The sequence below is a fragment of the Oncorhynchus mykiss genome, chromosome 16 (assembly GCF_057628025.1).
Source record: "Oncorhynchus mykiss isolate SJ-2025 chromosome 16, ASM5762802v1, whole genome shotgun sequence".
Taxonomy (NCBI): domain Eukaryota; kingdom Metazoa; phylum Chordata; class Actinopteri; order Salmoniformes; family Salmonidae; genus Oncorhynchus; species Oncorhynchus mykiss.
In genome coordinates, this window is record NC_143037.1 from 61,974,652 (window position 1) to 61,991,053 (window position 16,402).

General features: G+C 46.3%; 1 protein-coding gene across 18 annotated transcripts in view; it reads left to right on the top strand.

Annotated features, from left to right (window-relative positions):
• The window catches only part of LOC110492426 (serine/threonine-protein kinase WNK2), a 65,025-nt gene that overhangs the window by 29,817 nt on the left and 18,806 nt on the right, over window positions 1-16,402 (top strand). For 7 of the 18 annotated variants that reach the window (XM_036947402.2, XM_090203609.1, XM_036947407.2 and 4 more), the window contains exons 6-14: window positions 2,542-2,630; window positions 3,170-3,389; window positions 6,399-6,669; window positions 6,911-7,026; window positions 7,429-8,379; window positions 9,340-10,797; window positions 11,018-11,056; window positions 11,567-11,728; window positions 12,471-12,986. In XM_036947402.2, coding sequence (XP_036803297.2) covers window positions 2,542-2,630; window positions 3,170-3,389; window positions 6,399-6,669; window positions 6,911-7,026; window positions 7,429-8,379; window positions 9,340-10,797; window positions 11,018-11,056; window positions 11,567-11,728; window positions 12,471-12,986 — 3,822 coding nt within the window. The remainder of the gene's footprint in view (window positions 1-2,541; window positions 2,631-3,169; window positions 3,390-6,398; window positions 6,670-6,910; window positions 7,027-7,428; window positions 8,380-9,339; window positions 10,798-11,017; window positions 11,057-11,566; window positions 11,729-12,470; window positions 12,987-16,402) is intronic. The other 11 variants (XM_036947404.2, XM_090203613.1, XM_036947412.2 and 8 more) reach the window with 8 other exon arrangements.

Here is a 16,402-nt window from a genome sequence, read left to right on the forward strand (position 1 = left end):
GCATGTGACAAATACAATTTATTTTGAGGAAAGTATCCTTTTATATTTTTCTGCTTTGTTCAATTGTATTCTTCATACTATGTAAAAAGTTTAAATCCAAAGGTCTGGCTTGTACGCTATGTGTGCTGAATGTGTTTGTTAATTGACAGCCAGTTACCTTGAGACTGGCAGTTATTTGCTTGACAATCACAGTCTGACTAAATTCCGCCCCAGCCCCATCTAGAACCCCCAGCAGTTCTTCACAGATCCAGCCTTGAGGGTGTATTCCACTATATGCCAGTGAGGAAGAACGCATTAAATGGGGGTGGGTTTGGAGTCATAATATATTTGATGACGGGTATTGATTTTGCGCTCTTTAAACTTGGCAGGCACTGCTGGAATGGAGTGACTCACCTTATCCTGGTTTCAGATCTGTGCTTTAGCTGACTTCTGACTAGCCTTATCAATGATAATCAGAGGACGTGTCTCTAAAGCACATGCCTATGCTAAAGATAGTCAGAGCAGTTGGCTAAGGCATATACACTGCATTCAGAAAGTATTCAGACCCCTTTTTCCACTTTTTTCTACATTACAGCGTTCTAAAATTGATTAAAATATTTTTTTGCAAATGTATTGAATATATCAAACAGACTTACGTTATTTACGTAAGTAATCAGACCCTTTGCTATGAGACTTGAAATTGAGCTCAGGTGCATCCTGTTTCCATTGATCATCCTTGAGATGTTTCTACAACTTGATTGGAGTCCATCTGTGATATATTCAACTGATTTGGAAATGCTCACACCTGTGCATGTCAGAGCAAAAACCAAGCCATGCGGTTGAAGGAATTCTCCGTAGAGACAGAATTGTGTTGAGGCAAAGATTTGGGGAAGAATTGAAGGTCCCCAAGAACACAGTGGCCTCCATTCTTAAATGGAAGAAGTTTGGAACCACCAAGACTCTTCCTAGAGCTGGCCAAACTGAGAAATCGGGGGAGAAGGCCCTTGGTCAGGGAGGTGACCAAGAACCCAATGGTCACTCTGACAGAGCTCAGTTCCTCTGAGGAGACAGGGGGATCTTCTAGAACAACCATCTCTGCAGCATCCACCAATCAGGCCTTTTATGGTAGTGTCCAGATGGATGCCACTCCTCATTAAAGGCACATGACAGCCTGCTTATGTCAGTTTGCCAAAATGCACCTAAAGGACTCTGACCACGAGGAACAAGATTCTCTGGTCTGATGAAACCAGGATCGAACTCCTTTGGCCTGAATGCCAAGTGTCATGTCTGGAAGAAACCTGACACTATTCATATGGTCAAGCCTGGTGGCAGCATCATTCTGTGAGGATGTTTTTCAGTGGCAGGGACTGGGAGACTAGTCAGGATCGAGGGAAAGATGAACAGAGAAAAGTACAGATCCTTGATAACCTGCTCCAGTGCTCAGTACCTCAGACTGGGGCGAAGGTTCATCTTACAACAGGACAACAACCCTAAGCACGCAGCCAATAAAATGCAGGAGTGGCTTCGGGACAGGTCTCTATGTCCCTGAGTGGCCCAGCCAGAGCCCGGACTTAAACCTGATCGAACATCTCTGGAGAGACCTGAAAATAGCTGTGCAGCGACGCTCCCATCCAACCTGGCAGAGCTTGAGAGGATCTGCAGAGAAGAATGGGAGAAACTCCTCAAATACAGGTGTGTCAAGCTTGTAGCGTTATACCCAAGAAGACTCGAGGCTGTAATCGCTGCCAAAGGTGCTTCAACAAATTCTGAGTAAAGGATCTGAATACTTATGCAAATGTGACATTTTTATTTAATGCATTTGCAAATATTTCTAAAAACGTTTTTGATTTGTCATTATGGGTATTTTGTGTAGATTGAGGGGAAAATAATTTAATCCATTTTAGAATAAGGCTGTGACTTAACAATGTTGAAAGCGGGAAGGGGTCTGAATACTTTCTGAATGCACTGTACATATCTGGGAGCAGGCTACCACGTTACCAGGCTATATCCACCTGCTATTAAACACAGCTCTTTCTGGAAGAGGCAGTGTTTCACTGAGTCTTCTTTACTCTATGCATATCAGTGCCCTGGAGAGACCAGAGAAGGTTATTTATAGCTCCTTTATCAAAGGGAAACCTCAATCGCTATAAACCAGACTACATGCAGTACATATTTGCATCTGTATGAATGTGCCAGTTCCTGAAAAGCCATTTTTGTTTTTGTCCATATAGTTGCGGAAAAGGTCTTGATGAAAACATTAACCATCTGACAAGTGATATAGACGACACCTGAAAAGTGATGTAGGTTTTTAAGGACTCGTTTTGTGCGTGTCTCCATATCAAGAAAACTCCCAAAGTCAGGATGCAATAACTAAAAATGAGGTGTGCAAACTAAGACCACATTTGGAAACCATATAACCTTTGGTCATATTATCATGCTGTTCTGGTGACTATATGTGGCCATCTCGCTCTGGTTTCACCCTTTGTTTTTTTCCCCCACAATACTTACTCACCGAGTCCGGCCTTCCCTCTGAATAATTTGTTTTCCTTTCTCTGTTCTCAGGGAGTGAAGCCTGCCAGCTTCAACAAGGTTGTGGATCCTGAAATCAAGGAGATTATTGGCGAGTGCATCTGCCAAAAGAAAGAGGAGCGGTGAGTGACTGTACCCGCCTCTCGGCCACAGGGCCCCCAAGGTGCCCTGCCGTCCCTCCGCACCTCGCATCATCCTGCCCACGTCCTATCACCACAGCGATGATAGTCGGTGCTCTCAACAACATTTCAATCTACCCTCCCGATCTGTAGGGTGTCCTCTGCTAAGTTGAATATTTGGTTTGATACGGAGGAGAAAATATCCCTTAGAACCCCGTCTTTTGCAGGTTTTCATACTGAGGTTATTGTGTGCTGTGCTCTCTGTCCTTGTCCTGGCAGCTAATAAATGGAGGGTACTCTTAGATAAGGGCTTATCCTGTTCTTATGGCTGTGTACAGACAAACACGGAAAACATTGGTGCCCAGCGGAGTCTGTTTTTCAGCTCGTGCATGACATAACTATTGAGTCTCTTTGTACTTTGACTGACTTTCGTCTCATTAATTTATTTAATGTTGGCCTAATCTCTGAAATGACAACAGAAGATCAGTTGGAGCCATGTTATCACAGGGGTGAAGGTTGTTTTTCTTGTTCCTTTCTCCCAGGTACTCTATAAAGGACCTGCTGAACCATGCCTTCTTTGCGGAGGACACAGGGGTGCGGGTGGAGCTGGCAGAGGATGATGATGGGAAGAAGGAAGCTATCGCCCTGAAACTGTGGGTGGAAGACCCCAAGAAGCTGAAGGGGAAGTACAAGGAGAGTGGCGCAATTGAGTTCACCTTTGAACTGGAGAAAGAGACACCAGAGGGCGTAGCCCAAGAGATGGTAAGATGGATGGTTGAAGACGTGTGTAATATAGTGTTAGACTGGTTGAACAGACAATCCAAGGTAGAGTATGAATTTGACCTGCATAAGAATAGATTTTAGAATTTCTGATTCTTTGATCCTCGTCACAATATTTCTCAAGTCAGTGTGGTTGTCATTATTTATCAAATATAACCATGTTGGGTTACTTGTTGTGTAGGGCAGCAGAGGTCTGTGTTGGGTTATTTGTTGTGGAGGGCAGCAGAGGTCTGTGGAGTCCAAGCAGACAGTGTGCCAACAGTGCTCTGATCTCATCAGGGAATGTGCCCTCATGCAGATTGGCAGTGATACGATTTGTAATTCCAGGAGTTTTCTTTTTTTCTTTCTGTTTTCATGTTTTTTCCAATGAACATCCACCATCAGATAAGACCTGGTCATGCCTTGTGACAAAACACTGGGCCAGAGAGGCAGCATATTTCTCTCTCTGTACTTAATTAACCCAGCGATAACATTAGAGTGCTCAGGCCCTTGGTGTGGTTTTACATTTCTGATGGACCTAGCTACTGTTTTCTCCTGTAGATTGTTCTCAGAACCCACATCTAACTTATTTCAGACTTTGTTCAAGCTGTTTAAGTGAAAGCAGGTATGGGCTTTATACCAGGTTGAGGAGCACTGGGCTAAAACACTGCCTCTGTAGTGAAACTAGAAATCGTCTCACTGGATGCTTGCAGAGGGTTATGAAGTGCAAAAGAGTTTCTGACAGGTGTGTAAAATCAAGCACACAGCCATGCAAACATGACAAACATTGGCATTAGAATGCTTTACTGATGAGCTCAGTGTCTTTCAACGTGGCACCGTCATTGGTTGTTGCTTTCAACCTCATTTTGGAATTAGATATTTGACAAGCAGGTATCCACATACTTTTGGTCATGTACACCTGTCTGTGGTGTTAATTGTATAAAAGGAAGAAGTGTTGGCTTTATTTTGGCCTGGATTAACTCCATCTGTTTGTCCTCTTATGTTGTGTACCGACTGTTCAAAATGGCCATGAGCAGACTTCTCTTCATTTGTATTCTTCATATCTCATTGTGATGGTCACCAGAGATGTGCCTGGTTTGAATCTCTCTTCTCGTGCCTCAGCATCACGGTCTATTCCATCAAGTCAGGAAGAACAGCCACTAATCATTGTCATTGTTTGACCATGTCTGGGTGACCTTCATTTTATGGTGGTTTGTATTAGTGAGCTCATGAGTTTCTGGTGTTTTTATGCTGTGAATAGATTCTATAGTGTTTATTTTAACCTGTAGGCTATTTGTGTTTGGGACAGGCTTGGGTTTGTGTGTGCTTGACCATAGTTTTGTGTGTGTTCAGTTTGTTAAGCTGTCCTTTTGTCAACGGGCCAGGCTGTCGTGAGTGTTCATTTCCGTTGTGAATGGGTCTGGCTGCAGTGCTTAGTGTTACTGAGAATCAGGGCCATCGATTATTTTGTCAGACAGCAAGCTGACCTGCTTGCCTCCCTCTATCCTGACATCTCCCCATGCTGGGAGAATTGTGGTCTAGCTGTAACGGTCGTTTTGGAGGAGAGGGGGAGAATGTGGCCCACAGCACATTGAGGATGCACTGTCTGCACGCTCCATCTCCAATCACCCCTTGTCACCCTACGATTACTAATTTCTCTACAGACGGGCATCATGGGAGATGTAGTTTATCAACGGGGCTCTTGTCTCCGGTCATGCACTCTGCTACTCAGAGCTCCTTTGGTTTCTTATTCAGGACATGGTTTATGTCAGGTTTTATTCAGTTTTGTGTTGATTAAATGACTTCATCTTAAATGACTGTGAACAAAGGTCTTAAAAGCAAAATGATTGTGTTAAAGATATGGGACTCGTACTCAATGAAATAAATCCATTTGCCCGCCTGTGCCAAAACAGAAAGCTTTTTGAAACGTTTTATGGCAGGCCATGATTCCTATTAATGAGTCATTTAATTCCAAACCTCCTCTAAAAAAATAACTCCTTATTTTAGCCTTCCATATCTTCCATGGTCTAAATACAAGGTTGGCAACAGGCGGCCCTTGAGCCACCACAAAGCTTTTAGTAAATTATAACATCAAAAACTTGTAGGAAATCTGTTCCCAAGTATCCCAACAAATTAGCATGAAATGCTATGTGTTATGTGAGTTGAATGCTGTAAACAACACAGAGTAACTGGGAGTTATTCTATCTATTTACTATTTATTGACATATTACTTTCAAATATTTCAGTTGTGTATATTACATTTGTTTTATTTTAAGACTTATTTCTTTCCAAGTCATCTCATCTCTGTAGAGCTGCTGTCTGACAAAATCACTATTTTAGTAGTTCTTCAGAGTAAATAAGGCAACCTCTTATGACTGAATACCAACTATCAATCACTTAGATCATGTATTTTCACGTAGAGAGTTTTCTTTCGTTCGCGCATTCTTCTGTCTTTGGACGCGCGCAATGGATTATAGCCTTTTGTTTTTAGTTGCCACATTTTCCTACTACATCGCAGTTTGTGCTTGATTGAATTTATCTCTAGAGAAACTGTGTATTGAGCGCACAGCAGGGAAGAAAAAAAACAATGTTAGTCAATTGTGTAAAAAAATGAAAAATAACTGACATTTCGGTTAATCGCGCAGTACTACTGTTTGGGTTGTGGTCAATTTGCAGTGTACAAATTATAATTATATTCTAGCCCCACAAATATTTTCTCCAATACAAATCGGCCCGTGGCTGAGTCTAGTTGCCTACCCCCTGGTTTAAATGCACCTGTCCTGTATCCTGTAGTATTCTACACAGAGGCAGACTATTCTGTCTGAACCCTCTGAACCCAGCTGCTGACAGTATTTAAAAAAATAAAATATATATTTTTAACTTCCTCACAATAGATTCTCCAACTCTTCCCTTTCCTGCTCCCTCCTCCCAGCTCTCTCCTGTTTTCTCAACTCTTCCTCTAACACATTGACTCTAAAAATACTCTTCTTCCTACACTCTTCTCCCCGATAGGTGGAATCTGGGTTCTTCCATGAGAGTGATGCTAAGATCGTGGGGAAGTCTATCCGAGACCGTGTAGCACTGATCAAATGGAGGAGAGAGAGGTCCGTATTGGCAGGACCCCCAGTGGACATAGGAGAGGCAGGACTCGGGGCCCAGTCAGCCCCGGCACAGGGGGCCTCTGCTGGGGCTACACAGGCAGTACAGCCCCCTCTGCTGGAGCCAGAGGCAGACCAGCACGCCAGGCTGTGTAACCTTCCAGCCAGCGCCACCTCTGTCACATGTGAGACACCACTGACACACACACCATGCGGAATGACATGCAACGAGTGAAACCCCACAAGACTTACACCTCCCACTGTCACATACACTTGACACCGTGCTCTCTGTGGCACGTGGTGGAATTCATCTTTGACAGTAGTTTATATTATACGGTGGTTAGTGCTTGTTTGAGTCTGAGTAAACTCTCTCGCTCAGTCTCCTTTGTGTGTAAAGACTAACCCCCAATCTTTGTATGTCTGTAGCAGACAGTACGTTTGACAGCGGCCTGGGCTCCGCTGTGTACTCTGACTCCCACAGCAGCCAACACAATGTCCTCTACCAGTCCCTAGTGGAGCCCATCACCAAGGCAACGCAGCAGGTCTGTACCACACACACTCGCACCTAGGGCACGTGCACTATACACAGGGTCATTATCATAAATGTACCCCACTAATACACACAGGACATACCATACATTCACTCTACACACTGAGCACGTGCACATAAAGTACATCCTCATTTGCACAGTAATACCCATCATGTGGCATATGCTCACACACATTTGGATCCTCATTTTATTACAAATGTAATAACATAGGTACATTTATGTTTATGCCCAACCTAAAGAGTCACTGCAGCTCATTCGCTCAGAATTCTCCAATTAATCTCCACCCTATTCCATTTTCATGTTTTTTTGTGTATGTGTCCAATTTCTTCAATCTGTTTTTGATTGTGTTTTGAGTAACATATGTTTTGCCCGTGGGTCCCTGGATGGGCTCAGCGTCACCGCAGTGGTCTGTATTTGGCTTCATCACGCCCCCGCTCCTGTGAAAAGGGCCAGGGGTGGAAAGGAGCCCTTGGGCCAGAGCTCCAAGTGGGGGTAGGAGCAGGGGCAAGGAGAGGGAGTGCCTCTGTCATTGACACTCTAAGGGGCAACAACGTCACTCTTCATATGCTCCTGCAACCTCTGGCCTCTGGGGCCTGCAGCCCACAGAGAGCTGCCAGTCCTGCCCCCACATCACCAGACAACCAAACAGAGAGCAGCCCATCTGAGTTCCGCTCCGAGGCAGAGGACGGCACCCCATTTCCAAGTGCGTTGCCTGCCCCCCTCCTCCTGGCCCTCCCTGACCCCACACACTCTGAGACCCGGCGTCTTAGTGACTCTTCTGTTGAATCCCAGACATTGGAAGCCACCAATGTGAGCAGGGTTAAATCTGTGTCAGGTGGGCGGAGGCATTCAGACTTCAGCACCCTGCTGAGTCGAAACTCTGCTCATCATCATCACCACCACCAAGGCACACCCAGAAAGCACCTCTGCCAGGCCTGCTTCTCTCTGCTGCTGCTGAAGTCACAAGAAGGAGGGCACAAGCAGCAGCACATCGCCTTTCCCTTCCCACCACACCCCTGTGTGGTAGCGACAACTGCAGGATCAGGAGTGGTGAAAGGTCAAAGTCAAATAGGAAGTGACTGCTCTGACCTCTTCTTACTACAACAGAACCTGATGAACATCATCAGCCGTAAAACCACCCTATCCAACAAGGGTCAACCCTCCCTCCTCCACCTGCCTGCAGCCCAGCAGCCTGCCAAGAACTATGGAGATGGGAGTCTGAACTTACCCCAGAGAGGCAGCTTCAGTGGTGGCCACACTACACCTCCTCTGGCCAGGCCCACACAGGACCGCAGGGCCAGCTACTGCGCTGGGGAGCACCGAGCCCCCGGGCCCCCGGGAGTGGTAGGTCACACAGGGAGACTAGGGCTGCATCTCACAATAGTCTAAAGTAGCTTTCGCTCAGTATCTTTCATTCATCTGCACTGAACAGACAACAAAGGATAGGTGAAAGTAATATGGCAGATGCCAACAAAGAATTTGCTTTCATTTGTCCAATTCATTAATGTCAGTGCAGATGTGATAAAGCAGGTGAGGAGAGGAAGTTACTTTAGACTACTGAGATACCCTCAGCTCAACCTGTAGAGCTGACTCCTGTAGACTTCACTTCCTGCTTAGACCTGTAGAAGGGGCTCTGTTTTAGTGCTGTCATGGGACTGGACCCTGCTGTTTCTTCCGCTCAGCTTCAAACTATCATAGAAGTCCATGGTTCTACTGGTGTGCTTTGGGACAAGCTGGTTCTCTGGAGAACCATAGATACTGCTGACTGACTAACTCTCTAACCCGCTGCCAACTTGAGCTGGCCTGTTAATGTCTTCTCTTTCTGCTTTACTGACCGAATGCCAGAATGCAAAACCCATCCTTCTACACTCGCTCATATCAACTTACCCATGGAACGTCCTCGGTGAATGAACAGATGGCTGCTGCAAACCAAGGGAATGAATGCTGCTGTGTCCCCTCTAACCTCCCATATCCCCTCTTCCCTTTCCCATACCTCCTTATTGTAGTGCACACCTGCTGCCTCTTCTGTTAACCCTGCCATTGTCTGGGTGTTTTTAAAAATGTTATTTTAATCCTTCAGCCACTCATTATCATTGACATCCTGTGTATTTGTTTGGGCTCATATTGGTTTTTCCTCTTGTAGAGGATGTCTATCTATATTGTTCCAAGTTTGTAGATTCAGATATTTAGATGTGTTCATTCAGAAATATTTTACGTCACTGTCAAATACAGTACATTTTAACGAGGGCCTTAAAGCGCCCCCAATGTGTCTCTGTCCTTTAACGTGTCTCTCTCTCCTCTCAGTCCAGTGCTGTGCACACCTTGCTCCAGAACCATGCGTCTCTCCAGAGCCAGCCTGCCCCGGTCCCGCACACCCACCTGCAATACCTCCAGCCTGGCCACAGCTACCCCACCGCTCCCCAGGTCATTCAACAGACACCCACCACAGCCAGCTTCTCAGCTGTAGCTTTACAATACACCCCAGCCTCAGCAAGTTACTCTGCATCAAACATTCCCCTGCAACAGAATCATACCGGACAGAGCTACCCAGCTCCACCTCAGCAACAGACGGCAACAAGTTATACAACTGCAAATGTACCACTTCAACAGCCTGCAGCAAGCTTTTCAGCGACAACCATGCCCCCGCAGCAGCCACACACCGCAGCAAGCTACACAGTAGCAACAATGCCAATCCAGCGGACACCAACTCCACAGAGTTATGTTGCTCCAGCTCTGCAACAGCTGACTCAAACTGCAGCGAGCTACGCAGCTCCAACTCTGCAACAAAACCCAACACCAGCAAGCTTCTCAGAAGCAGCAGCCTTGTCTGTCCAACAGACTGTATTGGCCGCTACCATAGCAGCAGCAACAAAACCCTCACAACCAGCTGCACAGAACTACTCCACTCCAGTGGGGCATCTCCAACAGACTGCACCCACACAGAGTTATGCATCTGTAGCCTCAACTGTGGTCCACACAGTACCTATACCCAGTCTCCCTACTTGGACCCCCAGTGTAGCAACACAACCTCTAGCTTCTGTTGTGCCTCCCCCAGTCCAGCCTTGCCCAGCCCCACACAGCCTCTCAGACAAAGCCATGCCTCCCATTCTGCAGCCTGGCCAGTCTAGTCCCATGCTTCACAGACAACAGACAGTGCAGGTCCCCATTCAGCAGCAACACCGCCAGCAAATGGCACAGACCGCTGTCCAACAGGATAGTCCCATGCAGCACAGCCTACTGACTGTGCAGGTCCCCCTACCCCAACAAAGCCAGCCAATGGTCAAGCCTACTGTCCAACAGGCTCCAGTTGTCCAGCGCTACCAGTCACCTGCCCATACTGTGCAGCAAAGTTCAACCCTCCAGAGTTACCCCAGTTCTGTACCCCTGATGGGGCAACAGAACTCGGCTTCTCAGAGCTACCCACCCTCAGCCCCACACATACAACAGGCTGCTTCACAGAGCTACCCACCCTCAGCCCCACACATACAACAGGCTGCTTCACAGAGCTACCCACCCTCAGCCCCACACACACAACAGGCTGCTTCACAGAGCTACCCACCCACAGCCACACCGGCTGCAATGGTGCAAGGCTACACATCACTCCAACCCAGTGTGATGGGTCAGGCCTATCCATCTGCTCAGGCTCCACAGCAGGCCGCAGACCCACAGACCTACCCAGTGGCCCCCATAGTGCAACAACAGACTGGGACTACTGCACAGCACAGCCAGATCCAGGTGGCCCCACTACCCCCAGGCCAGCAGGTGAGTTCAATATGAAGTTGAAGGAGTCTTCAGTAACTTAGCAAGTTGCCCAATTTCAACCTGAGGCGTTCTCTTCATGGAGTGCTTAAGGCTAGGGATCGATATATAGTTGGGCAAAACCTCTCCCCGGCCAAAGCTAACCTGGTGGAGAAACTGCCCAGTACAGTGCTCCCCTTTGCGTAAAGTTTCAGTTCTCTGATCCTGTTTTCATTTCTCATAGAGTTGGTACTATCTCCACAACCCAGCTTTCCCGAACCAGGTAGATCTCGCTTCGTCTCAATACACACTGTCAAAATCACCTAAATAACACTGTCAGAGGAAGAGAAAACGAATGCACTGTACGTCCTTTGTGTCAGATGAACAGTGTTTAGTTATGACAATACTGTTGGTTTGCCTGTCTATGTTGCTCCTGGGATGAGGACGTTTGGTCAATCAGAGCAAGTAGTAGGAGTTTCATCTGAGCGTGGCCAAACGGAGACATAATGGGAACTATAATGAAAACAATAGTGTTTTTATCCGCTGCATCTGCCAGCTCCTCAGTCCCTCGGGCCTGTTCTGTGTCTGGAGTGTGCTGCAGTAACAGCCACATATGCTGACTGACTCCAAGGACAGGATGGGAAATGTGATTCTGATTGGGTCAATAGCAGGAAAAGCAGATATCCAATTGAGAGATGTAACCGGAGGCCGACCCCTCACCCCACTTCTTGTTCTCTCTCGCTCTTGTTCTCGCTCTTTTTCTCTCGCTCGCTCTCTTGTACTCTGTCTGTAGAATGTCCCTGGGGGTCAAAGCCTTCCCCAGCACCACCAATCATTATCTAGTCTGCCTGCCCAGGCACTGCCTCCTCAGAAGCCATTGGCTCAGGCCTCTGACCCTCTGCAGTTGCAGGCACTACAGATGTCCACTTCTCTTTCACCAACACACCTTTCACAGGTAACCCCTCCCTTTCACTTTCACTGCTACCAGGGATAGATTGTCCTTTATTCACTCTATTCACTTTTTTTTTTTGGTACCATACTGTATGTAGCCAACTCTATGTACGTAGATGTGCTAATTACATTTTGCCACTAAAGTATAGTGCCAGTCGAAGGTTTGGACATCTACTCATTTAAGGGTTGAGATGCTTTGGACCGCAGAGTGAAGGAAAAGCATATGTGGGAACTCCTTCAATACTGTTGGGAAAGCATTCCAGGTGAAGCTGGTTGAGAGAATGCCAAGAGTGTGCAAAGCTGTCAACGCAAAGGGTGAGCTACTTTGAAGAATCTAAAATCTATATTTTTTGGGTTACTACACGATTCCATATGTTATTTCATAGTTTCATTCTACAATGTAGAAAATAGTGAAATAAAGAAAAACCCTTGAATGAGAAGGTATCCAGACTTTTGACTGGTACTGTATATATATATTTTTAACTGACCACCTCAAGCTGAGAGTACTTTGGTTCTTAGTTGAGTATAGCTTGGGGTATCTCTCTTTGTCTGATGGCATCCTATACCTCATATAGTGTAGTGCTTTTGTCAAAAGCTGTGCACTATATTGGGAATATGGTATGTTTGCCTTTTGCTTGCCTGATCGGTTTGCAGTATGGAACATAACTGGAAACACCATTGGGTTCCATACTCCAGACCCTGGTTTCTGATTGCTTTCATATTCTACCCTTTTCTTCTCCTCCCAGTTTCCCTCACCGTATCCCAACATCCAAGTGGTGACACCTCTGGCTGGATGTGACTCCTACCCTCACCCCTGCCATGTTCCCCAGTCCTACCCCTCCTCCACTGCCCCATCTCTGCCCCCTCTCTACCTCTCCCCAGGCCAGCCTGCCACTCTGCCCCCCTCTGTCTCACCCCTTGCCCCCCTGCATATAGGGAACGGTCTGGTGCCACCCACCTCTGTGTCCTTGATACCCTCATCCACAACCCTGCTGGCCATGGCAGCACCCACACTGCCACAGCACCTGCAGATGTACCCTGCTGTTTTGCAACAGAGTGTTATGACACACCCACACACACAACAACCTACTCACTCACACCCTGCCTCACTCCCTAGACAACAGAACACACAACGGCAGAATACGCACCACATGAACCCAGACCATTCTGCCCTACCTGTTCAACACAACCCACACCCCACATACTCACACCCTGCCGCTGCACCTGAGCTTGCTCTGCACAGCTCTCAGCCATTAAGACAGGTAAATATACAGTACCTTCAGAAAGTATTCATACCCCTTAATTTATGCCACATTTTGTTGTTACAGCCTGAATTCAAAATTGATTAAATAGATGTTTTTTCTCACCCATCTACAGACAATACCCCATTAGTTTTTGCATATGTATTGAACATTAAATACATACATATATAATTTACATACAGTACAAGTTGAAAGTTTGGACACCTACCCATTCAAGGTATTTTCTACATTGTACATTTCTACATTAAATAACACATATGGGAAACAAATGTTAAACAAATAAAAATATATTTTAGATTCTTCAAAGTAGCCACCCTTTGCCTTGATGACATCTTTGCACACTCTCGGCATTCTCTCAACCAGCTTCACCTGGAATGCTTTTCCAGCAGTCTTGACGGAGTTCCCACATATGCTGATTGTCAGGTAATTGTGGAGGCCAGGTCATCTAATGCAGCACTCAATCACTCTCCTTCTTGATGTAGCCCTTATACAGCCTGGAGGTGTGGGTCATTGTCCTGTTGAAAACAAATAGTTACACTAAGCCCAAACCAGATAGGATGGTTTTGCTGCAGAATGCTGTGCCTTGAATTCTAAACAAATCAGTGTCACCAGCAAAGCACCATCACACCACCTCCATGCTTCACGGTGGGAACCACACGTGGAGATCATCCGTTCACCTACTCTGCGTCTCACAGACACGGTGGTTGGAACCAAAAATCTCAAATTTGGATTTCAGACCAAAGGACAGATTTCCACCGGTCTAATGTCCATTGCTCGTGTTTCTTGGCCCAAGCAAGTCTCTTATTATTCGTGTCCTTTGGTAGTGTTTTCTTTGCAGCAATTCAGACATGAAAGCCTTATTCACGCAGTCTCCTCTGAACAGTTGATGTTGAGACGTATGTTACTTGAACTCTGTGATTTGGGCAGCAGTTTCTGAGGCTGGAAACTCTAATGAACTTATCCTCTGCAGCAGAGGTAACTGCGTCTTCCTTTCCTGTGGCGGTCCTCATGAGAGCCAGTTTCGTCATGGTGCTTGATGGTTTTTGCGACTGCACTTGAAGAAACGTTCAAAGTTCTTTACATTTTCCGGATTGACTGCCCTTCATGTTTTTAGAGTAATGATCAAATCAAATTTATTTTCTAATTTATTTATATAGCCCTTCGTACATCAGCTGATATCTCAAAGTGCTGTACAGAAACCCAGCCTAAAACCCCAAACAGCAAGCAATGCAGGTGTAGAAGCACGGTGGCTAGGAAAAACTCCCTAGAAAGGCCAAAACCTAGGAAGAAACCTAGAGAGGAACCAGGCTATGTGGGGTGGCCAGTCCTCTTCTGGCTGTGCCGGGTGGAGATTATAACAGAACATGGCCAAGATGTTCAAATGTTCATAAATGACATACATATATGTGAATGAATAATAATAAGGCAGAACAGTTGAAACTGGAGCAGCAGCACGGCCAGGTGGACTGGGGACAGCAAGGACTCATCATGTCAGGTAGTCCTGGGGCATGGTCCTAGGGCTCAGGTCCTCCGAGAGAGAGAAAGAAAGAGAGAAGGAGAGAATTAGAGAACGCACACTTAGATTCACACAGGACACCGATTAGGACAGGAGAAGTACTCCAGATATAACAAACTGACCCTAGCCCCCCGACACATAAACTACTGAAGCATAAATACTGGAGGCTGAGACAGGAGGGGTCAGGAGACACTGTGGCCCCTTCCGAGGACACCCCCGGACAGGGCCAAACAGGAAGGATATAACCCCACCCACTTTGCCAAAGCACAGCCCCCACACCACTAGAGGATTATCTTCAACCACCAACTTACCATCCTGAGACAAGGCTGAGTATAGCCCACAAAGACCTCCGCCACGGCACAACCCAAAGGGGGGGGGGGGGCGCCAACCCAGACAGGATGACCACATCAGTGAATCAACCCACTCAGGTGACGCTCCCCCTCCAGGGACGGCATGAGAGAGCCCCAGTAAGCCAGTGACTCAGCCCCTGTAATAGGGTTAGAGGCAGAGAATCCCAGTGGAAAGAGGGGAACCGGCCAGGCAGAGACAGCAAGGGCGGTTCGTTGCTCCAGAGCCTTTCCGTTCACCTTCCCACTCCTGGGCCTGACTACACTCAATCATATGACCCACTGAAGAGATGAGTCTTCAGTAAAGACTTAAAGGTTGAGACCGAGTTTGCGTCTCTGACATGGGTAGGCAGACCGTTCCATAAAAATTGAGCTCTATAGGAGAAAGCCCTGTCTCCAGCTGTTTGCTTAGAAATTCTAGGGACAATTAGGAGGCCTGCGTCTTGTGACCGTAGCGTACGTGTAGGTATGTACGGCAGGACCAAATCGGAGAGATAGGTAGGAGCAAGCCCATGTAATGCTTTGTAGGTTAGCAGTAAAACCTTGAAATCAGCCCTTGCTTTGACAGGAAGCCAGTGCAGAGAGGCTAGCACTGGAGTAATATGATCAAATTTTTTGGTTCTAGTCAGGATTCTAGCAGCCGTATTTAGCACTAACTGAAGTTTATTTAGTGCTTTATCCGGATAGCCGGAAAGTAGAGCATTGCAGTAGTCTAACCTAGAAGTGACAAAAGCATGGATACATTTTTCTGCATCATTTTTGGACAAAGTTTCTGATTTTTGCAATGTTACGTAGATGGGAAAAAGCTGTCCTTGAAATGGTCTTGATATGTTCTTCAAAAGAGAGATCAGGGTCCAGAGTAACGCCGAGGTCCTTCAGTTTTATTTGAGACGACTGTACAACCATTAAGATTAATTGTCAGATTCAACAGAAGATCTCTTTGTTTCTTGGGACCTAGAACAAGCATCTCTGTTTTGTCCGAGTTTAAAAGTAGAAAGTTTGCAGCCCTCCACTTCCTTATGTCTGAAACACATGCTTCTAGCAAGGGCAATTTTGGGACTTCACCATGTTTCATTGAAATGTACAGCTGTGTGTCATCCGCATAGCAGTGAAAGTTAACATTATGTTTTCGAATAACATCCCCAAGAGGGAAAATATATAGTGAAAACAATAGTAGTCCTAAAACGGAACCTTGAGGAACATCGAAATTTACAGTTGATTTGTCAAAGGACAAACCATTCACAGAGACAAACTGATATCTTTCCGACAGATAAGATCTAAACCAGGCCAGAACTTGTCCGTGTAGACCAATTTGGGTTTCCAATCTCTCCAAAAGAATGTGCTGAGGCTGAAATTTGGCTTAGCCCCTAAAACCTTAAACTTTTACAAATGCACAATTGAGAACATCCTGTCAGGCTGTGTTATGGCAACTGCACTGCCCGCAACTGCAGCGCTCTCCAGAGAGGTGGTGCGGTCTGCCCAACGCATCACCTGGGGCCAACTACCTGCCCTGCAGGACACCTACAGCACCGTTGTTGAGCCATCCTCAGTTT